Here is a 26633-nt window from a genome sequence, read left to right on the forward strand (position 1 = left end):
TCAGGAGGTTGCCGGACGAGTTAGTTGACAATGACAATGAAGAGAACCCAAGCAGTCACGGTATCATGAATGGATTGTGACATTTCTGATGTTTCCAACATTTCCGATTCAAATGTAAAGAAGTAAGACGGCAGTAAAACGCATGACAGCAATATTTCTTATCTGACTTCTATGTCGGTTTTATATATAAGAGGTATTTTATTTAATATTGCCAAATCAATCCTAAAGATTATGGTTATAACTTGAAAATATGTAGGACCATCTGAACACGACTAGGCAAGTAGTTTAGACAGTAAGACAGTCTCCTGAAAACGAAATATTTACATTTAGATTTACATAACTAATTTTTCGTGCATTTTCAGAAAAAGCCAGTCTCTTTAAATTTAACCATTTATAGTTGCAGTCTAAGATTTTCGGTCGTATGTTCATAGGCTAGGTCATTCAAAGTTTTTGATGAACTTGATGATCAATCCTTCCCTTAAGGTGGCTTCTGGTAGGATTGTGCTCAGTGAACAAAGGGAGAACTGCCTCTGTTTGGCCAATTTAATTCTACCCAAGTCTACATGTACTTCAGTGATACTTTGGCTGATGTCGTAAATATCAACCAAAGATTTTTATTTACTTCCTCAACAAAAGGATCGAGCTAGTTTTTGTTTTAGTATCGTTTATTGGTTTGCTTTCAGGATATAAACATACGGATAATATCAGTATTCATGCACACCAAAAGAAAAGTTGATTTTCTTTCACTTTATTTTTTAAGTTCGAAGACCTGGAGCAGTTTTTCTCCAAAGCTTAAGAAAAATTCTGCTAGGATCAAAACGTCAGGTCCTCGAACTTTTTTTGATTCGTAGTTTAGGTCACTGTAGCCACCAAGCAGTTTGTAGCGGTCGTTGTATTGTATATGCCCTGGTATCCGAACTGCAAAGGATAACACAGAAATCAGTAACGGATATATTGCGCATGCGTGATCATGTTGTGAAAGTGGGCAGTATAAGTTGAAGGACGGTTGTTGATGCGTCAGTTTTCGTAGCCTAAAATTACTTGCTGTTTTGGAGAATTGAGGGAAGGTATTCAAGAAAACGGATGTGGACAAACGTCGCTGAGACGAGGAATACGCTAAAGGCATATAACACAATTGACTTAATGTCGTGATGGCGCTTTAGTGTACACAAAGTGAAACGTTAAATTTGTAAAAACTTAAAAGTTCCAAACAGGAGCATTGTGATTCATGAAATGGAACTTAACTAGATGTGATTTAATGCATATGTAACCCGGTACATCGTCATCAGGAGTAAGTCGCGGCCGGAGGCCATTTTGTGTAATGTCCGAGTAATGTGGAGATGTGCGCAAATGCTGGAAAAAAAATGATGTGGCGGTTTCTGTGCATTTTGGAAGTGTATGTATAAAAGGTTACAACACACTTGTGATGTGTTCCATTTGAAAGCTTGTGAAACTCTCTCTGACCATGTTCATATCACAAAAGTCAAAGCTTTCCACTTATTGCTAAAGTCGATGTACCGGGTCACATATATGTTAAAGGTTCTTCAGCCAAGGACAACTGCACCCCCTCCCCATCTATCTCTTTCTTGAAATAAATCCTTTTTCCACAGAAAATTTCTACTTTAAAAGCTAGTCACCTCATTGTAAAGTTGCCTGAAGTTGCTATAGAAAACCTACTTTCTCCCCAACATTTCTTCAGCTGGTTGGATAAAACACCGGGCCAGCCAACATAATCATGAGATGTAGTTTTGCACCATGTCTTTGGCCGCGGTCCAAAGACAGTGATCGATTTCATGCATATACGTGTAGTGTGAACAGTGAGCTAAATATTCTTCTGGTGTGATCGATTTCATGCATATACGTGCAGCGTGAACAGTGAGCGAAATATTGTTCTGGTGTACACCGTCATTCTGCGGAATAAAGTTCAATGATAAAGCTGTCATGCAGAACATGGTGCAGAACGAGTAGAGTAGTATGCAGGTATAATGCCACTGAAGTAATACGTGTGCATCACAGATAGATATGTTGACGAACTACGACCTATGCACTAGTATGTCACGTGATTCGGAGGCTCGTTTAAAGGTGCACACCGCACTAGCCTCCCAGCTTACATTGGCTGTTTCGAAGATCAGAGTGAAAAAGGAACCAATATAATAGCATATTTTGTGGATAGTTCAATAAAAAGAGTCCGTTGGAGACACCTTCAGTGACAGGATAACCCCCACATAATGGGTATTCTCTCGGCGCAGGTTCGTTGCGTGTATTTGCACCACGGTTGTTAAATGCTTGCTGAACATATTTTTCTCCAATCACATAAACCGTTCGTTGTGGGCACGTTAACGGACCGACTGATTGTACGAATTTTGAACTCGAAAGACACATGCATGCATGGTTGAATACATTAATTGTTGGAACCAGTTGTGCGTCTGTGCTCATGGACAATTTAACACATAATGAACAGCCATTTTGGTTACAAGGTCCGAAGTTTTCGGTCTCCCTCGTGATACTATAGTATGCCACGCCTTGTGATCCCCATCCTCAACCCTCATGCAACATGCATGAGGGATAACAAAGTGTATAATTTGATATATTTCCACTATTTCTGAGCAAGCATATTTTATTATCCTAAAGGGCAAATAATTCAGGGTGGAATGTTGTGTACCTTTAAAGGGAAAGTACAGCACCATTGCTCTAAATTGGAATTCCCAGAAATGCACTGAGTTTCCTCTACGCCATGACTGGAGTTGCCATAACTGCTTGTTGCATGACTGCTATCGTGTGATGAAACGTAAGTTTTTAACATAGTTTTTAACATACTGTTACACACATTCAGTGATAAAACTAAATAGTGTTATCAACATGACAGTTGGACTACAATATTGTTGCACGGACTTCAAAAAATATACAATATAAATGTACTATCTTCCACTGTAAATTACACTGAAGTGTTGAAGGGCCACGACCATTTTTATTTGATATTTGAAGTTGTGAGAGTGGCAAGCAATTCGGTAGCGCCATCTGAAATGTCACTCAGTTTTTTGTTCACGTGTCGGTTTTGTGCTAAAACAGGCCTATATCATAGGCTAGCTCGGCATGTGTAACTCAGAGTGGAGACAAACGTACAAGCAAATCTAGCTGGTTAAAGTGACTGCGCTGTGTGGATTAGTTCCTGACCTTTCGTATTCAGAACTTCGTTGATCAGGCGGTCAGAAATGAAAAGATTACCACGTTAGCACTATTTTGAAGATACATTTTCTGTTCACGCACATCACCTACACTTCTGGGAGTTTTCTTTTAAGTTTAGACCGTCCGAGCATATACACTGAGTTTCAATTTAATCTTTTGTGAATTTGGTGTATGTGAGGTCTTCAACTCAAATTTATGTTGCGTGCCCTCTGTTAAGCCTCCACAAGGATTTCCCCGTATAATGTAAGATGGTAATTACGTATTAACTGTCGAACCTGTTTTAAATCGGTATGTGGAAGACGAATAGAAATCACGTAAAAAAGTCCGAAAGATTGATATCGGCGAATACATCTTGGAATATGAAACCGGGAGCCCAATGAGATTAAACATGCAATGATTTTGAATGCAAAAGGCTAAAGTTTGGAATATGTAAAGCAGTAACTGAGACCATTAAGAAATTGGATCATAATATTGGTTGTAAGAGATGCTGTGAGAGTATTCTGGAATGTCTTTACTTTAGTTACTGTGACTTATGAAAGTATTTTCCATAATGCAGGCAACATGGTCTGCTTACGACTCGAATGCACATCAGTGTTTCTCTTCATATCATTTGGATTGTTAACGGCGCAGACCAACGTATGCCCACCAGACTCCGGTAAGAACTGGTTAACAATTACATAAAGTAACTCCAAGCAGGAATACTCAAGGTTTAGCTTCTACAGTTCACTTGTTTATTACGAGGATGTATCTGCGTCTCATCTTCAGCACTTAACCCTCAAAGAGCCTGGGGGGGGGACAGAATCTGCCCCATGTTGATTTTTGCTGATAGCATCTCCGGGATTAATTTCTGCATGCTGTTACTTGATGAAATCTTTTCCAATGCATTAGCCTCATTTTGACCCCAAATTTTTGAAAATTGGACGTGGCGTTCTCTCTCAGTGAAGAATTTTATGAGGCAGGGTGAAGTATGATGTGAAATTTACCATTGACTTTGTACACAGAAGTACATCGTACAAAGGGCAGAGTGGTTTCCCCTTGTCAGGAAGTCTCTTGCTTTGCATATTACTGTATACAGCTCATAGCATCTCTGGTTTCGTTTCCGCTCAATATACAATCCATGCAGCATCTTTGATGTGAAAAATGCAACAAAATCGTCGAACAATCGAAAGAAGATAAAAATGGTATGATGAATAATAAATGAGTCATAATTATTCAAAAACTTTATTAATTTCACACAGATGATTAGTATGTATGCCTCTGTATGATTGCTAAATTTCATTAAAATACATCATCGTATGGCTGAGTTCTGAGGGAAGGACAGATTCCCCCCCTGACTGTGACAAGGCCAAAAAAACAGCTCTTTGAGGGATAAGCCACTGATTTCAAGAAATAACTCCAATTGAAGTAGTGAAAACTCTACTTTGCAGTCACAACCAACTGTCATGGAGCATAGTACATGATGTCTATCAGAGAACCAATAAGTATAAGTGAGGCTCTTGATAAGGAAAGAATAATGACTAACTACCAGAAGTACAATACCAAAAGCAACTTTACAATGCAACTCATGTAAACCACACTGTTACATGTACCGGTAAGCCCGAAAACGCTAAATGAAATTGTGATTATAAAGCCACAAATAAAAGGTGAAAATGTCTCCCAAAATCCACCCCATGAAATCTATGATATAAGGAATGGGACGGTGAACAAAATAGATATGTTCAGCTTTCATCACATTACGTCTAATCGAATGCCGCTTCGAGCATTTTCCTAAGTAAATAGTCAAGAGAGGGCGCTAGACCAACCTTACGCTCGTAGTTCATGTCACTGCACTGGGAAAAGTTATTTTCAGAAAATGGTTCGTCTGAATTATTTTTGTCAAAACTGTCGCCGGTTGGGGTGTTCATTGAATTTTGCGCGGAAAATTCACTGGCTGGGGGGGGGTGTTCGCCACTATTTATAACCTGTTGTTGTCTTGTACATATAGAAAACATAACACAACGTGCATTTGGATGGTTCAACAACCGCGCTTACCTACAGCAGGGCATTTGGTACACCATTGCCTGTCCAACATTCCGTCCTGGAGAAAAACTGGATAATGTGGTATGGCAGAAAAGACCGAATGCTGAACATCCGACGACAGTCAGTCTCATTGGCCGTGATTTCCACAATCCTAACAATAACTACGCCGATAGCGACAGATATGATTTGGGGCCCGATGTCAGCCTGCTCATCAAAGGCGTTGAACCAGGTGACGAAGGTCGGTATATTTGCCATGTCGTACCTGCAGAGACGAGACACAGAGATGAGGAGGTAGATCTTCTTGTTGTTGGTGAGACTTTTAAATATCCACAATACTATTTTCAAAACAGTAAATTTCACTAGCTAAGGGGAGAATCAAATTTTAATTTATTTCCGTGAAAAAGTGGGAAGTAGGTAAAGGAGAGTGAAATCGAAACCCACTTTTCATTAAAATTACTGTACTTACTTTTTCATTCCATGTCAAGTCACACACTCTCCTCAGTGACACCTCTTCAATTTGCCTGATTTTTATTCTGTTGGTGCCATATGATGTCAAATGAAAAAATCCCAAGTTTAGTGAGCCTCCTAGCTCAAACGGTTTTCAAGTTATGGACCTTCAAAGTTTGGGTTCCACGTCCACTTTTGGGATCTGGGAATTGCACACTAAATTTTGGACCATATTTGCAATTTGTGTGACATAATCTTCTTGATGGGGTTCAGTGCAACTGGTGCAGTTTAGGAGAAGAAACTTGAATTGAGAAAGGAAAATAAAACGTCTTGTACTACTAACATTTTGGGGGTTTCGTGTGTTTCAGGTGACACCTTCCCACCTAGCAGTGGAGAATCATCTACCACCAGTTTCTTGCAAGGACGCAGACAGACGCTACCGTGTCAGTGCGCGTCACATCCCAACGCATCATCTGTAGTGTACTGGTCAATGGGAGAGGGCATCACTACAGATACAGAGATCATTGGTGCACGTTTCTCTGATGGCGCCACCCTGCAGATTCAACATGGCGCCGATTACAGCATTGGTAGCGACGCTTCACTTACAGTCAACTCCCTGAATGATGTACATGATAACCAGCGATTCTGGTGTCATGTATTCCAGTCAAATGAGACTCTAAAAAATTGCTACACTGATGTTGAGAAAACAGGTAACGCTTATTAGGCTACAAAAATTATAGGTGTAAATCAATACGATTTACCAAAGTGATACATAACGTTATATCCTGAGTTCTTAAAACTTACAGTTGCTGCAGATGTGAGACGTCCTACTGATGATGCTCTAGAGGCTTCCGAAAAGGCATTCTACCTGCAAAAAGGACGACGGCAGGTTCTCCCTTGCACGAACTGGACACCGGGCACAGCAACCTGTGCAGTTCAGTGGCTGAAGATTGACACCACATACCAGCCTATCCTCAATTACACCTTGTCGACCAATCGGGTGGAAGTGGTCACAGGTTACACACTGGCCAGTGATTTCGGTCTCGATATCGCCTTAGCCGAAGATTCTCATGCTGGGAGGTACAAGTGCATCTTTGCAAATTCCAACAAGGTGGAGGAAATCCAAGTTCGTGTGACAGGTTAGTGCTTTAGGGCTCTTTGGTGGTTTCAAATTTTGGACAGTTCTATAACTACACTTCGTTACTGTATCTATTTTGTCGTCCAGACTTTCCTGAAAAAAGACAATAGAAAGTACACATAGACGTTCAGAAGCGCGAATTAGTGTTTCATGTGACTGAAATACAGTTGCTTTACGTTAACAGATGAACTAAAAGGCCCTTCTAGGAGATGATGAGATAAATGGAGTTTACATACCCCAAAACACTTCCCGAAAGAATGTCTTGACCATCAGTAGGGTGCTACATTATTTCAAGTCTCCACAATGTATTCATTGAGTTATTCTCTCAATTTTAGGAGACAGATTTCCACTCGATGGCGGGAGAGCTACTGCTGGTGAAGCCGTGTACTTTGAATCCGACAGAAAACTGACACTAACGTGCCCTGCCGATTTCAAAATCTCCTGGACAACCGAAGCCCTTATTATCTGGTCGTACGGAAAACCCACGGAGGAGAACACTGCTGTCATTGGCCAGCTGAGTCTACCAGATGGCACCAAGACACTGTCTGATTTGAAAGACAAAGGCTGCCTCGGCATTACCTCTGAGGGGTCCCTCATTCTGAATAATTGCTCTCAAGATGGTGACGTCAGATACTGGTGTCATGTCTTCCAATATAAAGAGGGGGTTATCAGAGCATATGTGGATTCGAGGATTAAAGGTATGCTTAAAATGTGATTACGATCACTGAAGATCAGACCCCCAATAAAATGGCGGGGAAGGAAATACTGGCTAAGATGTCCCATTTACTGGCATAGTGACGTTTCAAAAAATCTATTTCTTGAGGTGACCTTGGAAATCATAATTGTACTATCCAGAAAATTAGCTAACATGATATTGATAGTAATGAAGGGTGATTAAACGCAGGAACCAAAAAAGTAGACCCAGACTTCAAATTTCTCCGATATGATACAACAATACGCGTATTTCTAATGATCTTTTTCAGACACTGAAGTTTCTGACAGGAATCCTGGGTCACCCTACATTATCCCAGTCGTTATTGGAGTTTGTGTGTTCGTCATTGCTCATGCTCTGTTGATTTTCGTGCTGGTAGTCCGGAAACGATGGAAACAGTCTGCAAAGTACAAAAGGGCGAAGCAAGGTGAGGCAGTACCATTTCAAAATCTTACGTTTAGATTGCTTATCAAGAATAGATCGGTTTTTCTTCCCTTCTTCAATATTGAACACATTAAAGGGTAGAAATAAAAATTCAGTACTCATCGTATGTGAAACTAGCTCATTTTGTTTAAATATACTTCGAAAATAAAGTCTGTAAAGAAAGTATCGATAACGCGATATTGCTTTTAATTAGGCAGTTGGTTAAGATATTTGGACTGTTCTTTGACACCAGAGTCTCCAAATTATTTGATATTTGAAAACTTTTGAAATCAACCGGACTTAACTATGTCACAAAGCAAGTACCTCTTCTTTACAGCATTATTGTAAAAGGCGGAATTAGAAAATCAATGGGCCTAGTGAGTACCTCCTCAAAGCCCTTGGGCTAATCCTGGAAATTATCATAAAATGCAGTTCCATCATCTTAGTAGAAAAAGGTAACCCTCGTAATGTACTCAGAGTTAATTAAACCATAAGGATCTCAGTGATTTGAAATTACTTTTTTCACTGCAGAGCCCGTGAGACATTACGATGTGTCAAAGATTGCTGAAAGAATTAAAACTTTTGTGAAGAAGACATTTGGCCGAGTTCCCATTACACCCCGCACTGCTCAGACTGACGGAGACAAAGCCCCGATGGATAAGGTGTACATCCCCACAGAGATGTTCGTCAACGTGCCGTTTGCAGATGGTTGTGTAAGATGTAAGTTACTCTCAGAATCACAACTACTCGATGATGGGATCTCAGAACTGGCCAATAGGCATGTTCTTATTAGTGGTAAATCAGGCTGTGGTAAAACTACCATCTTGGGTAGAGTGATTTACGATTGGTCTTTGGGCAGAAAGGATACATTGCTGGCTGAGAAAAAGTTAGTCTTTCTGCTACCAGCCGGGCTCTTAACTCAAACCAGAAATCTTGGCCAAGCAGTTGTTCAACACATGCTACCTTCACACCCCGTCACATTGGCAACGTTCATTAATGAGTACTGTTCAAACAATCCCAGTGTCGTTGCCATATTAGTTGATGGTTGCAATGGCAAGCAGGATATAGCAACTGTAATGACGATATTGGAAGACCAAGGTCTTCTTGAATGTCACTTGATCATGACCACAAGAAATGCAAAAATTGCTCAAGATGCGTGCAAACAATATAACATGCGCTCTATCACAATCTCTGGCTTTGCACCAGACAATGTTTGTAAGTACGTTGAAAACATTATTCATATCATACGTGATAAATCGAATAACAGAAACACAAAACAAAGAGACACAACTATCGATATCGATGACTCACATCCAAGCACTTCGTTAGACTCTCTGCATGAAATAACAGGGGAGGAAAAGGCTGAAATCTCCCCAACGCTTCAACTTTCCCCTGATGAGTCTTACAAAAAAAGGCAGGGTGAAACTCCAACAAGGACTACAAGCGCAATACACAGTGGATCAATTATTGAAAGCTCAAGCACAGTTTCAAAAGATATGCCAAAAGCAATAAGCACGGAAAAGGACAGAATTTCACCTAATTATAATCTTGGGAAGTATTTAGAGGAGGGTATTTTACCACCTGAGGTTGTTTGTCTACCGGGTAATTTAGCGGCTCTTTGTCAATTATGTGTGTGGACGAACGGGGGCGCCTTTCACTCTGCGAATACCATGAGTGATATTTTCTACGAATTGGTGAAATGCCTATTTGAAAGGGGTAAAGTAACAAATGGTGACAAGTCAGTGAAAAACAACGAGTCAATGGGAAGAAAAGAGGACGAGGAAGCTTCCATTGGCATTGGATCTCGTCTTGAAACTCTGACAAAAAGGCAGCTTCACATAGTAACAGAACTTGGCAAGGTGGTTCAATCTAAGATCGCTGAACACTATGAAGGTCCGTTGGCATTATCAGAGTCGGATTTCCTCAACACTGACCAGGGAAATAGCGTTCTGGAAGCTGCAATCGAAATGGGCATGCTGTGTCATGTAGAAGATAGGAACTGGAACTTTGACATGAATGCCATGAAGGTGGATTCAGACTCAGAGTATCCGAAACAGGTGTCAAAATCGAGCAAAATTCGATCATTCCTCAGTAGGAAACAGCGCGTTCTGAATGAGCCGGAGATACCACTCATTAAATGTGACAGAAAAGTGCACTTCATCCTTGAGATACTTGAACACTTCTGCGTTGGTGTGTACATGGCTCACTCGACTGAAGGCGTAGGCAAATGGTTGGAAGACGTTTCACGTGTTACTGGAATGGAAGACAGTCTCGACAAGATTTCTAGTTTCATTAACTTTGCCTGTCGGGAGGGCAAGCCTGGTGATCGATCTGCTGTGTTTGAACAACTTGTCAAAATTGTGAATACAGGACGAAAAAAGTCAAGCCTCCTAGAAGACGTGCACCTTGTCCAAAAATGCCAGGAGTTATGTATGCAGCTACACTTTGATTGTAAACTCTTGGGATCTATGAACAAAATGCTGAATGAGCTTTTCCCGTTGGGCACAGTCCGTTTACTTGGAATTTCTAGACGCAAAATTAGGCTTCTAACGTACCTTCTCAAACATGCACAGAACACCGGAGATGGTTCTGCCCTAAATGTGAAAACGATTGAATTGTTTCGCATCGTTCGTACTGAATGGCCAGGATTTCGAGAAATTTTAGGTATGGCAACTGGAAAAGATGGGAAGACATCGCAGATTGAAGCAGGAGAACCGAATAAAGAAGCAGACCAAATTGTCACCTTTGCAAATCCACAGCATACAGTAGCAGGAACCGAACAGGAAGGAAGAATCCCACCTGCCAGTATCCCCGAGGTGATTATTAAGCCATCATCACAAGAAGAACTGAAACACAACTTAGAACAACCAGATTCCACCAAGGAAGCTGACGACCCTGTGACCAGAATGACACCTGAAGAGGAAAAAACCCAAAGTAAAAGCTACAAATCAGAAGAAGCCCATTTGGAACCACTTGTCAATTATTACAAACGCGATACCCTGAAGAGATTACGAGAAAAGGTAGAATCCAGCAGCCAGGATATGCCTGTGTTTCCTTCTCACCAGTCAGATATCAGTGTCCTTCAAACCGTGCAGTCTATGGGTCTACAGGAGCTAGCTGAATCACAGTTTGGTGAATGTCACTCATCTAACGCAGTAAAGGATTTGGTTCGCTGCTTGCCAGATGTGACGATGCTAGAAAGTCTCGTTCTTGTTGGAACGATTCTGAGTTCAGAAAATATCTGTTTCCTGGCAAGGAATCTGGGCAGACTCCCGAAGTTGCAGACATTTGATCTTCGTCTGAATAAGCTTTTTGACGACTGTGCCTTCGAAGCACTAACCGACTCACTCCATGCTTCCAAGCAGTTGAAGGACTTGAGACTTTCTTTATACAAGGTCTCCATTGAAGGGTTCAACAACGTCAAGAAAAAAATGGAGATAGGTGGGGGACCGGCGTGGGAAAGACTGAAGACGCTGTATCTGCTACACGCCTCCCATGCAGAAACATTTGTGGAATTCTTTTCCAACAGCGTGAAATATCTTCGAGATATTGAATCAATTCACATCTCAGTCTCTTCCCCAGGATACATACTGTCAGACAGTGTAGTCCTAGAGACAAAACAGAACTTGGAAAATCAGGAGTATGTGACTCACCTGGAAAGCGTTGACATTGATAACATTGAGAAACTGAAATTAAAGTTGGCTTCGTTAAAACTCCCCAAGGCGAAAAGAAAAAAGAAGCATGGTATTCTTCAAAACACTGACATCGGAGGAAATATTGGGCAGGTTGTTAAGAATATTCCAAGCACTGCGGACATCAAGGGATCAGGAAAGGGAGCTTTAGTTGGGGCCAAAGTTGTTGGTAAAGTGTTCGGAAAACCAGGAAAAATTATTGGAGCCGCAGCGGGGGCAGTGGTAGGCTCCGTGTTAAAATGACGACGCAGTGTCTACATCATTCTTTGCATTGACTTATTTTTACTTTAAATTATACGCCAAAGGATCATGCTGCACAAAACGTGAAAAGGGCCATGGAATAAACTACATCACTAAAATCCTTGAAATTGATCCTTGAGTTTCAATTAACTGTAAGTTCAGTTTTGCTTTGCTACTTTTATCTGTATTTTGAGCCTTCTTGTTTTTGTGAGCTAATATGAACTAACACATTCATTACCAAAACCGTGATGGAATCCAAGGCGCTGAACCTTAAAATGTTGCATAGGATAGTGTACGTTGCTCGATTTCTCTGCAGCGCTATCGAAGATTTCCATTTTCTCTGGCAATTTATGTTGTTAACGTTTATTGAAATAAGTGAGTGAGAAAGCGTTTCTTTGGAATGTTATCGAAGAAGCAATGTTGGGATTCTAAAATTGAACGTGAAAACGGGCGGACTCAAGAGCGTCCTCCCTGATTTACATCACACTAAGGCGACTTAAAATCGTAGTCAGTTTGTGCATTTTTTAAAGAGACATTCAAGAAGTTCCATTATTCAAAATGTACAATCCAAGAATATTTCATCCATTTACAATTCACTTATCTGTAAAACCACTACAAGCAATTTCATAAAAACTGTATGAAAGAAGAGTCAAACATCCACAAACAATGGTTCTGAGAAATATTCATTGCATTGTTCCTTTAAAAATTTCTGAGAAACGAGTTCCTCATATGACAAACCGAGGCATAGACAATTTCAGAAGAGAGATTTCAGGAAATACTGTATCAATAAGGAATTGTATGCACATAAAAGTTTACATTTTTTGTCATTTGGAAGTACTTTCATGCGAAAAAATATAGAGTTTCAGTGAAAGTACCGGTTAACGACTTAACCTTGGTGAAACCAAGAGGGGAGAACCGAGGGTTTATTGGGCAGGGGCACCGAACAGAAATAAATCTTGCACCTAGACAAGTTATGTCCGGATTGGGATTAAAAGTACCAATCGCTGGATGGGGTTGTGCCTCTGTGTCCGCAATGGCATCTCCGATATAATATTAAGAGCAATAACATACAAGCCAACAAAAAGGAATCACAGAAGGCAATGAAAACCGGATTGAGGATATTTTTTGAACAAGCTGTAAACCAACATCGTCAAAAATGCAAAGGGTCTCTCTTGCTGTAGAAAATACACCAAATACCAAATGATACTGATTAAAGTCTGCTTATTTCATTTGCACTTACTGCATAATCCTACAGCTTTGCTTGACTCTGCATTTATACACGTGAAGCTACTTACGAGCTTGTTAATATTCGTCATCGAAATACGTTTCAAATTGTAGCCTACTTTGCTTGAACACATGGCGTCAGTTTTAGAAAATCCGTCGATTTTAAACTCCATCGGCTTTTAAGAATAAGGTGAAATGATCTGTAATTGATTAGCATTTGTTTTTCACTTCCCTCGTCAAAAGTAACAATTATTGTAAATGTCATGAACGTTCTGTTTAAGCCTGTACATAGTTAAACATTTGTGGATTGCCTCGGTTCCTGTAATGACAATAAAAAGAAATCTATTAAGGAAGGATATTAATCTTGTGAAAAACTGAATCGCATGTATTATCAAAATTGGAGCTGATCAAAGACATGTGTGGATTCTTCTACTTTCAATAAGAAATTAAAAATGCATGGTTCCATGTGAACTGTAATAAATGTTTGGATCAAAGTGGATTTAAAAGGAGTGTCATACATATTTCAATAGGAGGAGCCAAATAAACTGCATTTTATTCAGTCCATTGAACAAAAAATGCTCTGGTGGTGATTACATCACCATTTTCTTGCATGCCAAGCTAATATACAAGATTGACAGAAAAAAAATGGGTTGTATAAAACTTGTAAAAAGTTGTAAAAGATGTTGCATGTTATAGTTAAAGTTTCAATATCAAAGACAAGTGTCATTATGCCACTGTTCTATCGTGCACGTGTCTACTGAATGTCCTGAATTTATACAGTCCTGGGGCAAATTTCATGAAAGATTTGGATGTGTAAAGCGGTTAGGATTAAACCAGAGATTAAATGAACTGCATTTTATTTTCAAATAGCAATTGATTCTGATCACCTCCTCTCATATATATAAGTAGAAAAACGGAGTTGTTTGGCTGTACATAAATTAAACCGAGGTTTGTTAGCTGATTTGAATATTTGAAAAGAGGAAACTTTAAATGTAAACGTGCAAATAGGCCTATGTGTATATATAAAAACGAGTTCAACTGAAGTGAGAATTAATTCATCTACTTGGTTTTTATTTTGCATTTTATTTCTGTCATGGCTATAATGGTTTTGGAGCAAACTTTTAATGTAATTTGTACTTTACAGTATCATATCATAAATCATATTCTCATATTAAAATCATTTTATCCAGGAGTGTTTCTGTATTCTGCATAATAATATGGGAAGATTTCAGATTTTTCAAGCCCATTTTCTCTTCTGTTAAATAATTTCACAGTTTAAGTTTTGTTGTAATATGTCTGACTATTCATGTCACAAGAATGCAGTTAAAGACTAGATTTTTTCGTTCTCTACCTGAAGGATTGCTGTTATCCTTTGGCTTAATCTTTAAAATTCAATTTGAGATGTAAACCTCAGCGCTTCACCACCGAATGATGAGTAGTGTATTAAAAAGCATAGCAAAACAAGAACAAGAAAACAGTTAATCCTTATTGGATGTCATTACAAGTGTAAATTATTGAGTTTTTTCAACAGACCTCTGTACTGATGACATCACACTTTGATCCAGTTGGCTGTGAGCCCTGGCTATAGGGCCAATAGGAAAGTTCATACATGTATGTATGTATACAAAGCTTGTACTCTACACATACGGAGCAATTTTCTGTACAAAATTATAGGCCTATATATATTTTTCTGATTCTTTTATTTCATTATAATTAATTATTTGTCTATAGCACGTTAACTTTGTTGTTAACATTTTACAGAATTAAGCAAGATTTAATCACAGTAGATTGAGGTTGGTATTGTAAAACTTATCAAAGCGAACTATAATTTGTTATGAAAAGGGCACACAACACAAATTTAGAATGATACTTTTGGAATGTTTTGTTGTGACAGTCAAGTTGGACGTTGCGTTCCACCGTTTCATTTTGGACCCTTTTATGTCCGTGTGGACTATAATCTTATATACACTTAGCACATTTAATTTGAATGTCTTACTGTATGCATCCTTTTTGTTACTGCTTTATGAAATAGCTAACGGGTATCTGTTCCCATTAGATTTATCTTCTTAGTCTCAAATAAACATGTTTTTGATGTATGAGTCGCGGTGGGCACTGTTACCGTGTTAATAACATAAGAATACCGGCCATCCACTGGGAACGTTTGGTGGACATTAAATGTTTCTGATACTCAAAGGATAAAACCAGTTAAATCTGTTCAAATCCGTTGCCTCGCCTTCTGGGGTATTAAAATACCAAAACAATAATACAGCAATGTACTTTTCTGTGTATTACACATCAACTATCCTAGCATAGTATAATAAATGTGAAATTACGCTTATCATAAATAATCCTTTGTGGAATATCCTTATTATTTGATTGATATTGATGAGGAATTTGTTGATGTTGCTCTCTCAGTTGTCATCAAACTGGGGTTGGATTACACTCAAGTTCTCGTAATTCAATCGGTCAAAGGACAAATAGGTCTGAAAGAGAAATAAAAAGAAAGCAAAGAAATAGGAGCCTTTTGTTTATACAAATTATGCGTGCGCAACTTGATTGCTACTTTCACTTTTAAGTCCACAATTTGAAAGCTTTTGAAACTTGGAGGGTTCAAGGCTACTAAAATCAAGCTAGTTATCCGCAATGTCTGTCACTTCCAAGTACAGTTTGTTTTGCGGCGATTCAAGACTAATCTCTAAAACGACTGGTGCTATTTCTTATCTTACATGCTTAATTTTGCTGTCATTCATTTCATTTAGGATGGAGACCAGGTTAGTGAAGGTCGGTCGGTTTTTTGGATCCTCCTCCCAGCATTTGCGCATGAGGGTGTAACTAGGAATTAAAAATTAGAAAAAGAAGTTACTGAAGATTGGTCTTTCGCTCAGATCGTCTTCAAGGAGTAAGAAACAAGAACAAAGAAATGAACTGAACTGAAAACTGATTACTGGCTTGTATAGATCATCAATTCAACAACCTCTCTTCAGCTCAGCCAAACCACAGACATGATAATCAAATTCTATAACAGTGAAGGCTTCATCCTTGTTTAATTGATGCGTGCAGGGCCTGATTTGGCGTTTGGACCTTTTGACTGAATTAGTGCTGTGCAAAATATTTTAGCAATTTTTGCTATATTTGCTTGGTAACCGTATTAATAATGTTATAATGTCTGAAAGAAATTTAAATCAATCGATGATGATCGGGTGATGTAATACGTAACCAATCCCTTCAGGTCTAGAAGCCATTAAAATTAAACAGCCAATGGGTTGTCAGTCAATCAACAGAAAGTGACTAGGACTTGACGTGAATATACATTAAACTTGTTCACAGAAGCCAATCAAGCTAAATCCAAATCTTACCTTTTCTCGTCACAGTTCTCCGGTTTTGGCATACGATATCCCCTCTTCAGCTTCTCGGGTAGCAACTCGCTACGAATGTTTGGATACGGGGTTCCCCCTAGAGAAATTTGAATTAAAAACAACAAAAATTTAAATCCGTGCCACAACAGAAAAGTCACTGTTTCATGTTCAACATGAGATGTCGACAGAATTTGCCAAGGAAATGGTTCCAGAAAGCTACCACATTTGTTCAGTATGCAGTTCCAGTTAAGTATTGGGAAAAACTAAAGGAAAATTATAGTATCATATTAAAAAATGTATGTAGTAAGCGAAGATATGTTTCTTACCTAGTGTGGCTATTTCCCACAGAACAATCCCAAACGACCACCTGATGATGACAAATATTAATCACAGAGGGATTGAGAGTGAGACATTAAAAAGAAACTCTAAAACTGATTATACTTGCAAAGAATACTGGCAATGTGCTCACGCTGTCCCTTTCAGTCATCCGGTTTCTTCGAGAGTCAAGCATAGTAAAGGCAAATAAACTTGTTCCTTAAACTTACACGTCACTCTTGATGGTGTATTTCTTGTATCTGAGTGACTCGATGGCCGACCAACGCACAGGAACTCGTCTCTATAAAATGGAATTAATTCAATACAAATATAGCAGTCTACTACAGCTTAGTGATAAAACTGGGTCTTACTAAAGGGCCAATAGACCTAATTCACGGAGGAATTCCATTCTACGCCCTTCATTCATTTTGTTTAAATGAGGCTTAAAACTTTATCAAAAATAATTCCATTTGTGCCCTTAAAGAAGTGAAACTGTTTATTATATCTACATGTAAATGCTTGTTTCACTTGTTTTATTTTTATTCTTAAGTGCTAAAATAAGTAAGGTAATCTTGCTTTCAATTTAGTATTGCCCAATTGTGAGCAAGGTTCAAAATTGCATAAGAAAACGAGATTCTAAATGGAAGTGTCTTAGTTATTGTTAATAGCCAAATTACCGTTGATGTTTGGACGTAGATATCCTCTCCTCTGGACAGTCCAAAGTCAGAGACCTTAGCAATCAGCCCTTTGCCTAGAAGGATATTTCTGGCAGCCAAATCTCGGTGGATCACCTATGGTTTGTCGAACACAATAAACAACATTGCTTAGAGGGCAATAATTGAAGGGAAGTATTTTTTATGTTCCTTGAAACAATGGATCTCGTTTAAAATATTTCTCAACTATGGTATAAAGAGCAATGATGATTCGAAAGATCACTACGATCATCAAACCACCTTAAAACCATAAGATGCAAATTTAAATACACTGATATACCCCTGTTTTGGCCAGGTGTTCCATTCCCTTGGCAACATTAAGAGCAAAGTTGACTAGCCGTTCTGGAGACAAGGCATCCTCATCAGAGTCGGACTGTGATCGGGCTGTTCTTAGGTAGCTGCGCAGATCACCACGGGGAAGGTACTCCAAGGCAACGTACAAAACTTCTAATGATGAAAAAAAGCTTTGAATAAGCTTTCGGTATTTGTGAAAATATTGGAGTGCGAAAATCTTTATAATACTGGAATTTCCTATCGCAATTGAAGTTAACATTCCTTCCCTACCTTGCCGCCGGCACGCGCCCAAAAGCGAGACGACATTCGGATGGTGGCCAATAGAGGTCATTGTTCGGAGTTCCTCGAGAAAGTCCTCCCTCTCACTGGCTGATGCGTGAGCTTTAAAGGAGAAGAATGCATGAAACTAAAATGAGATTTGGCACTGCTAGATAGCTAGATATGTTAGTGTACAGCCACTGCATTTTAACGAGGCGCACAGTCTTGGGGGCGTTTATCTGATCAGGGCGCAAAGAAACAACACAGAAGTGTTAGTATGAGTAGTTCGTTACCTTTGAGCATCTTGAATGCCGACGTGATCATCACTCCATCAATTCTTACAGCGCCTGATCGCACCTCACCAAAGTTTCCTCTGCCGAGTATTCGATCATCAACGGTGAGGTCGCTCCATGGAATCTTCCATCCCTCCGCCCATGAGGGTAGATTGTCCTCCTCCCTGAAGATCACTCGTGGTTCCTCGTACGGTAGAGCGTTGTCATCATCATAATTGCGCTTATTAACATGAGAACAAATTTTGTCCTCGTACTTGTGTACAGCTTGAGGTAAAATTCTCTCTTCGTATTTATGCGAAGTCACTAAACTGGCTTCGGAGTTCCTTGGTGTGTTCTGGCGCAGTAGCACGTTGTCATTATACTTAAGCTCATCGACTTGCGGTGAAATTTTGTCCTCGTATTTGCGTGTAACCTGCGGGCTAATTCGGTCCTCATATTTTTGTTCCACGTGTGTCAAAATTCTGTCCTCGTACTTGCGTGCAGCTTGCTGTGAAATTCTGTTCTCGAATGGACCAGTCACTCCAGGGTCATCGTACGAAGTCACATGCTTAAAAACACACAAACATTGCAAGAAAGTTTCTTTGAATCAGTTTTTCTTTCTATTTCAGCGAAAATTTGTGTATCTCAATATTCTATATTTACCAAATTTATGAGAGACGTACGGTTTGTTTACATATGTGAGAGTTTATGAATACCAGAGGCCCAACCTGTCCCAAAGCTGTGATTTTGTCCAACAATGTCAATTCTGAATAAGAATGATAAATTGTAAAAATTATCAAGTAGGCCTATAATAACCAAACAGTTGGAGAAACAATGGCATTTGTTTTATGTACATATACTTTTCAAAAAATCCTTAACCAAACAAGTAACTCTCCCTTGTACTAGTAACTTTCAGTTTCAGAATGACAAATGCACTCCAAAACTCCAAAACCAGGTAGTAACCTGTAGTTATATAACTTCATTTTTACTGTATGAAGAATCTGAGCGAACAATCCAGAGCTCACCATATCAACAGTTGGCTGATTATTTTTTGCCCTTTTACCGATCTGTGCTGTCTTTCGTTTCCTTCTCACCCTGACCACGACGTTCCCTATCACGACGACCATCAGAGTGCTCAGGACACTGACGACGGCAACCACGGCAATCGGTACGCCCACTCTCTCACCTTTAAAATATCAAAATATTCTTCTGAATGATTATGAAACACGTGCACGGGAAATTCGTCACTACTACTTTCTATCACTTACTACCGGTACATGCACTCCTACCAGAAACTGTAAATGTTAATTTAGGCCAAACAAACTAGGGTTTTGCTTTTGTTTGGTTACATTTCCTCCTTTTTAATCGGCGCACGTTGGTTGGCAAGGCCGTGGGAATGTTCCATTCAGCAATCTACCCAAAATATCAGCTGACACGTACAAACAATTCGAGGCGTTTTATTGTTTTTGTCAAACGTAAGTCCTGCCTTTCTGGATGCTTTCTTCGAGGTTCACGTCATGCATAAACAGTTCTAAAACAGGTGGACATTTCCAAATGTATACAAATGAAGCAAGCTATGGGACGTAGAGCACCTCCACCTATCGCGAATTCTTTTGCAAACTTCTAGGAGATGTGTATTGGGACTGGAAACATGGGGAGTACCCCTCCGTCCCATATCTTGCCGAGTGTATCCAAATAAACCTCCGGTGGGGGAGGTTGTTTCCACAACTAATAAGAGCAAATCTATACGTTTTGACTGATTTCAACTGAATATTCCCAAACTACGATTGTACACAGAAAACATTCGTCTCATAATACTGCGTAAGCTTCAACATTACTTTAATAAAGGAATACAACGTTCAAACCTGAGCAAGACTGAAGATATGCAGTAACCGATTTTATTGACTCTCCATGGGTACTGGTAGCTTGGCATTGTAGGCTTTTCATAAGGCTACTGTCTGCAGGGTTAGTCACGGTGAATCTGCTGGTAGCGTTCACCAGGCGGCCTGTGGTCTCACCTGCCACTTCCAAGGAACTCACAACTTCCTCAGAATCACTAAGTAGCCATGTGAGTGTCCACCGGTCTGGCCGCATGACACGGAGAGTACACTCAAAGCTTCGCTTAGCTCCTGGTGGGACACAAAGTCGATGGGATTTTTCCCTCACTAGATCTCCAGTTGAGATGTCCAACAGAGCCAAGAGGGGCTTTGGAGCTGACATGAAAATAAAGGTGTAGAAAATGATCCTGAATTCATGTCAAAAACACCACCAGATATCCGACAGTATGCATATTTCAATCTGCAATGGACATAACGCATTGCAATTTTCAGTATTCCTTCAGACCACTCCATTAGCCTGCTACTTGTATGGGCGGCAAAAGTGCAGAACTATCACCTTACGGTTGGTTTTCTAAGTCTCAACACGGACATTTGTCCCACTAATTTAAATATGGTTGTATTTTTATTTGATATGCAGTAGTAATAAAGCGGCATTATGCGGCCACGTCTCACGTAGTTTATCACGGGGCAGATGTCCTTCATCGATTTCCTTGCCCCCTGCTATCTTTGTCAATTCACATAATTATTGAAATAATATATTAATTTATTTCTATAGAGCACATTACATTAATAAATTCAAAGAAACAATAAACTTTAATACGCTCTACAGATTAAAACGGCAGGAAATATAATGGTTCTGTAAGATATTATGCAGTCACAAAAATACAAAGTGCATCAAAACTTCAAAAGGCGTAAAAACAATACATTACTTCATTGATCCAGCTTTAATTTTATACAAGTATATTGCGTGACCATCTGCATACAGACATTCGGTTTGATAGTTTGGTTTCTACCACAGCTCTTTTGGTTTTAACCCATATTTAGAAAGAAAGATATTTTTCGGTTTCTCTTCGAGTACATGTTTAGATGATTTTGTTTCAACATGTTGGCCTACACACGTCAGTGGCTCCTGTTTTCAGTACAAACGAGGTCGTTGCTTCTGAGGAGAAATGTCCGTACGTATAACTAACTATTTCCATGGAAATAGTTGACAGACTGACTCTTACGCAGTCGTCTGTCGCGACGACTACTACGCCTACGACATCCCTCCAGTAAACATTTGACTAGAAAATGCTTAGTTAAATTAAGATAACTCATTAAGTGCAAATTGGAGGAAACCTCCGATATGTAAGAGGTAATTGCTGTAGGGGCATAACCAGATACCGACAAAAATGCAATAAATCGAACTATCTGAAGCAGGGAGGGGAAGTGCTCGGCATTGAAACCATGGCTGTGACTAAACCATTGAAAAAGATGCCAAACCATAGTGATGAGATAAGTTCGTGCGGGGGGGCACTGCGTCCTGCAAAAGACACTTGACCTCTAACTGAAGACAATCCACACGTTGGCGGACAAGTGGGTCATATCGCGGTCTGTAGCGGGTGCGAGATGACGCAATCTGGTCATCTGAAAACGTGAAAGAGCACCAGGAATGCCATTATCCAGGCCTGGAACATGCTTAGATCGAAACTGGATATTAGATGTGAGACATGTCACCACGAGGCGTCGCACCAAACGCATCATTAAGTGACATTTAGACGTTTGTCTGTTGATGACACCAACTACAGCCTGAGTGTCACACCAAAATATCATGCGCTTATTATGCAACTGGACAGCCCACTGCTTGACCGCTAGCACAATAGGTACTAACTCCAAGCAGGCAATAGAAAGGGACTGACTTTTTACATGCTCGGGCCACTTCCCTTGACACCAGTGCCCAGCAAAGTAATCCCCAAAGCCAATTTCAGCAGAAGCATCAGTGTACATGTGCAATTGGTCACTATTGTACCATACCGAATCCGGAAACATTATCGTTCCGCTGAAACGTGACAAAAACTGCTGCCACGCCAGCAAGTCTGCTCGTGCACCTGAAGTGATGCAAACGAGAATGTTATGAGGTTTGGAGATCCCCCTAGCTAGATCATGCAAACGACGGAGAAAGGCCCTACCAGTTCTTACCGCCTTACAAACAAAATTGAGACGACCTAGCAGGGACTGAAGGTTGCGCAGCGTGATTTTCTTCTGATCGAGCACACTAACAATCGTATTTTTTAAAGCAGTTTGCTTATCAGTCGGGATTTGAATCTGTCGAGCAACCGATCGATCGCTAAACACAGGAAAGTGAGGCTTGTGGCTGGACTTTCGCTTTTTTCTTCCGCAATTGGTACTCCAAATCGCTGACAAACTAAACAAAGCAAGTTCACGATCAATTTTAGACTGCAGAATGATGGGATGTTTGCGAGCAAATTCCGAATTACGAGCAGAGGTACTAACCCTGGGACCTGAATAGCCTACCCCGAAACCATGAAAAAACCTTCTTTCAAAATGTGGGAGTCCAGAGTATTAGGGTAAACGTGCAAAAAGGGAGCATACTACTTAGTTTTACCGGGGTTGGTGCCAGCTGCCGAGACTGTGAGTTTCCCTGACAACGGGTTGCAGGGTAGCCTAATGCGTTGCAGGTGGAGCAGCGATACGCGAAGCAACACATGGGGCGATTGCATTGACCGCAGTTGAAGTCGTTACAACTCCTGCGACTGGGCGCCGACCAGGACCGAAATCGGACCAGGGCTTGGCGGCAGTGGATGGGGCACGCTCGCGTTGCTGGTACGGACGAACATGTTGCTGGTGCGAAACGCGCCCACCAAGCAGCATCAGCCAGGGTTCTGCATCAATAGTTGCCCAAGAGCGCGACGGCACACACACCTGTCGCAGCCGAAACTGGATGTCGTACTTGCGCCAACCATACCCCACTTGTCGAAATGCCGCAGGTCGAATAGTGTCTGCGTACTTCAGTAACGAACGAGCGTGGGTAGGATGTCGCAACAAATACACAGATGCAAAAACTAGAAACGCCGACGTCCACTGCTCGATAGACGTGATACGCGGAGCCTGCTTATAGACGTCCATGAAAAACAACACCAAAGCTACATTGTGACATGGCCACCTACTCCAGTCGTGCAAAATGGTGCATATCAGATCTTTTTCATTCATTGTTACTTTCAGTTTTGGGGTTTTAGTTAATTAATTTATTTATTTAATAAATTATTGGTGGTTAGAATTGTCGTTGTTGATATGTTCTCCGAAGTGCAATTATTTATGTTTCACAAATGGAACCCAGACCCCGTGTGGGTGGGCTTCTTACACCCCTTTCACTATCTGCCACTTTGGCCAGTTTCGGAAATCCGTGTACAATTTCATGAAATGAGAGTCCCACCATCTGGCTAGCTTTTAGATGAAAAATATATGTTGAAAAATTATCATTTCCCTGAATACTGCTGGCAACTAGGCCTTAGGCCTAAGGGGAAGCTTGCTCATTGAAAGCCAAGATTTCAAGTTAATCTATATATACGAACTATTGAATTTAATTTTTGAAAGAGCTATAGGTTCATAATATTGTTCAAAATGATCACCAATTTCTTTTTACTTACAATAAACCTGCAATATGATTATTTGGCCAAGCAAATGCCATTGTTTCACGTCTGTCTTTATAAATCTTTACCATGGTGTATTGTATAATTGTAGACGTTTGTTGATATTATTGTGTGTCACAATCTTCAGGTTTTCCGTTTTTGACGAAGAGTATCATTCTCGAGGATCAAGGGAGGTTAAACTTTAAGTGCCAGTATTAATGTGAAACTTCTGTGAATGCCTTATGTCTAGAGTAATATGTAAAATTAATAGCGATCCAGGGCAGCAGCGATTGTAAAGAGCAGCAGCATGATAAAAGGCAGGCAGTTAAGTATGGCGAGGGTTCTAAAACTATAAAGCGGTGCCCATTTCTGTCCAATTTGCGATGTTCCACGTAATGTTATAGATATCAGGTCTAGCCTCCTGAATAAAGCATTCAAAGAGACGTGTGGTACCCGACTGCACAACCACCGGACCATATCTGGGGTCATCGAGGAGCGCACCGGTCGATGGGTCAGAGACACGCACCATAGGAATAGGAATAACTGAATTCAAGAGCCAAAATAGTTTCCATTTTATGCGTTGCATAATAACAGATTCAGTGGGCGTTTTGTGATTTGGAAATAGCGTTAGAAGGGATAAAACTAGTGTCGTAAATCTGTGTTGGAAATATAGGGGGGGGAGAAAGGTGGGGGGTTGACCTGCCGGGTCACTATAAAGGGGGCAATGCTCATGATAAAGATGTACATCTGTGATGTGTATCAAATTCATGCAGAATCTTACATCAAAATGGTACACATGTATTTATGACTTATAAAATTGCTTTCCCTTTTTAGTAATATTGCAAAGAGTCTACCCTTTGGGAAATCCTGAAATTTCTTCAAAATCCGTTCAACTTTTTTTTAGCTCATAACAAAAAGGGTGGGTGAAGCAGTGTGGGGGTGATTCAATCACCCATTCCCCACCTAAAGCGTGGGGGTATATATTTTCTCCCGTTCCCCAGGGATTTACGCCCATGGTGAAAACTAGCGACTCAATAATTGGTGCTTGCTTAAAGTTTGCACATAACACAAAGGAAGCAACATTATTGGTTTAAATTAATGTATGTTTGTATGTAGAAGCATGTTCACGGTTATAACTCACTTGTTAATAGATAAGCACTGCTGGAACAATCGACTCCTTTTACTACTACGTGGCAAGTATAAAGGCCTTTGGACAACAAGTCGACATCAATGACGGTATGATTGCAAGTAGAAGGTACAGAACTGTGATTGTAAAGGCAGGAGCTCCCGCCTATCAAATTCTTCCCCGCGTGCTGCCATCGTATTCTTGTACCACTCAATTCCTCGTTACCCACTACCTCACAGGTTAGGGTCACATTGTCACCGATGCGGGCAAAGATATCCGGACCTTGCGTGATCCCAATGGTTGCATCACAGCTGTTCACCTCACCTTCAGAAAAAAATACTTCACTATTAGGAAGCTATGCAAAAACCCAACTCTGTGATAATCGAGCTTAGTGGCCAGCCAAACATATAATATGGGTTGCTGCTTTTTTGCGCACATTGGCCTACCCGCATGGCGAAAACAAATTCCTAAGCATTACAAGAGATTTATTATTTTTTTTAATGTACCTTTCTGTTTAATCGAACTACAAACACCAGTGCCTGTAGTTAACATCTCTAACAGTTGTAACAAAAAAATACAACGCGAATTTGTGACATTGCATATAATATTTGCGTTGCGAATACATTACAACTGAACATTCAACTCTAGCGAAATTTCGCTGCAATTTTTTCTTGACGTTAAATTCACTTCACTTTGGCATTTGCCTGAGGTATGAACTGGCTTTAATACATGTTTTTACTCTGTCAGGAAATCGTTTATTAAACTGTGTTTTATTCTACCAGTGATTGGTGGCAACCCGCTGACATACTAATGCTCGCAATAGTCAATATTTTCGCGCTGAAATATATTTCTACATGTGCAAAAATTGTGTTGCTCATCTAATACATCAAGGGAATGTTATTTCCAGTCTTACCTCTCACTAACGGCAAAGCCAGCGCAGTCAAAGCAAAAATGCTGAAGATCCTCATGTCTCCTTCAAACAAGTTCGAAACTGGCATTATGGCTGCTAGTCAGCCTGCTGTTGGAATTATCTATTTCCAATATTGCATTTACTCATATCGATTTTGTCATATGAAAATTGTGCAGGTCATGGCCAAAAAAAAAAAGTGAGTAAATTTCCTGGTTTCACTTCCCGCATTAAAAAAATATTGAAAACTTTTGAAAACACTTCGGTACAAGTTTCCGGAAGCACCGTTTGTGAGCAAGAAGTAATCATATCTGAGCCAGGAACTTCTTGTACGGATCCAAGCTGAAAGTGCGTAAATAAGCAAGACGGCATCAGAAATGTTTCTCACTTATGACGTTGTGTACACATGAATGCTGTCGCGGCCTGGACTGCATGGTGCTTTGATCAGTCCTTGGATTAATTATCTTTACCTCTGAAAAAAGTTCATGACAATATAAGGAACCATTGTAATATTTTTAAAGTGAATTATTCATTTACGTTGGTAACATTTACTTTACGAGTAGCATCTCCCAGGATGTGTTAATACGTTTTCAGCACTGCATGTACCCCATGAACTTGAATTTGTAAAAACACCACCTCTCCAAGAAATTCAAAATTACAGTGTAAAACGTCATTTGCATTTGTTTGAGCGACCTTTACGACATTCTGTTTTAGTAACCCATGCCTACTTAACACCAATGAACGAGTCTGCACCCATTTTGTTGAGTAATACTCGACCCCACAAGTGTGATTTTGATGCTCCTTCACACTTACAGGGCGCATTTCAACAGCGGTTGCAAGCGAG

The 26633-nt window shown here is 40.1% G+C and overlaps 2 protein-coding genes across 3 annotated transcripts; one reads left to right on the plus strand and one right to left on the minus strand.

Annotated features, from left to right (window-relative positions):
* The first annotated feature begins 2631 nt into the window (after positions 1-2631).
* Positions 2632-15429, plus strand: LOC110975520 (uncharacterized). 2 transcript variants are annotated; one of them, XM_087130286.1, is made up of 8 exons: positions 2632-2788; positions 3743-3841; positions 5171-5515; positions 6021-6362; positions 6459-6791; positions 7126-7488; positions 7774-7929; positions 8457-15429. In XM_087130286.1, the coding sequence occupies exons 1-8, from the start codon at positions 2782-2784 to the stop codon at positions 11858-11860; spliced, it is 5049 nt and encodes a 1682-aa protein (XP_086986412.1). In that variant the 5' UTR covers positions 2632-2781; the 3' UTR covers positions 11861-15429. The 2 variants fall into 2 exon arrangements, with proteins under 2 accessions (XP_086986412.1, XP_086986413.1); XM_087130287.1 differs by having other exon boundaries at positions 5171-5443.
* On the minus strand, positions 15424-26451 carry LOC110990878 (uncharacterized). Its single transcript, XM_022255962.2, has 13 exons — positions 25796-26451; positions 24898-25206; positions 20155-20502; positions 19315-19475; positions 18311-18857; positions 18030-18140; positions 17746-17912; positions 17430-17543; positions 16983-17053; positions 16764-16804; positions 16438-16534; positions 15808-15913; positions 15424-15564 (listed from the first exon to the last, which is right to left on the minus strand). The coding sequence occupies exons 1-13, from the start codon at positions 25878-25880 to the stop codon at positions 15493-15495; spliced, it is 2229 nt and encodes a 742-aa protein (XP_022111654.2). The 5' UTR covers positions 25881-26451; the 3' UTR covers positions 15424-15492.
* Between the last annotated feature and the right edge of the window lie 182 nt (positions 26452-26633).

The sequence above is a fragment of the Acanthaster planci genome, linkage group LG20, assembly GCF_054643075.1.
Source record: "Acanthaster planci isolate LZ-2023a linkage group LG20, COTS_SCS, whole genome shotgun sequence".
Classification (NCBI taxonomy): Eukaryota; Metazoa; Echinodermata; class Asteroidea; order Valvatida; family Acanthasteridae; genus Acanthaster; species Acanthaster planci.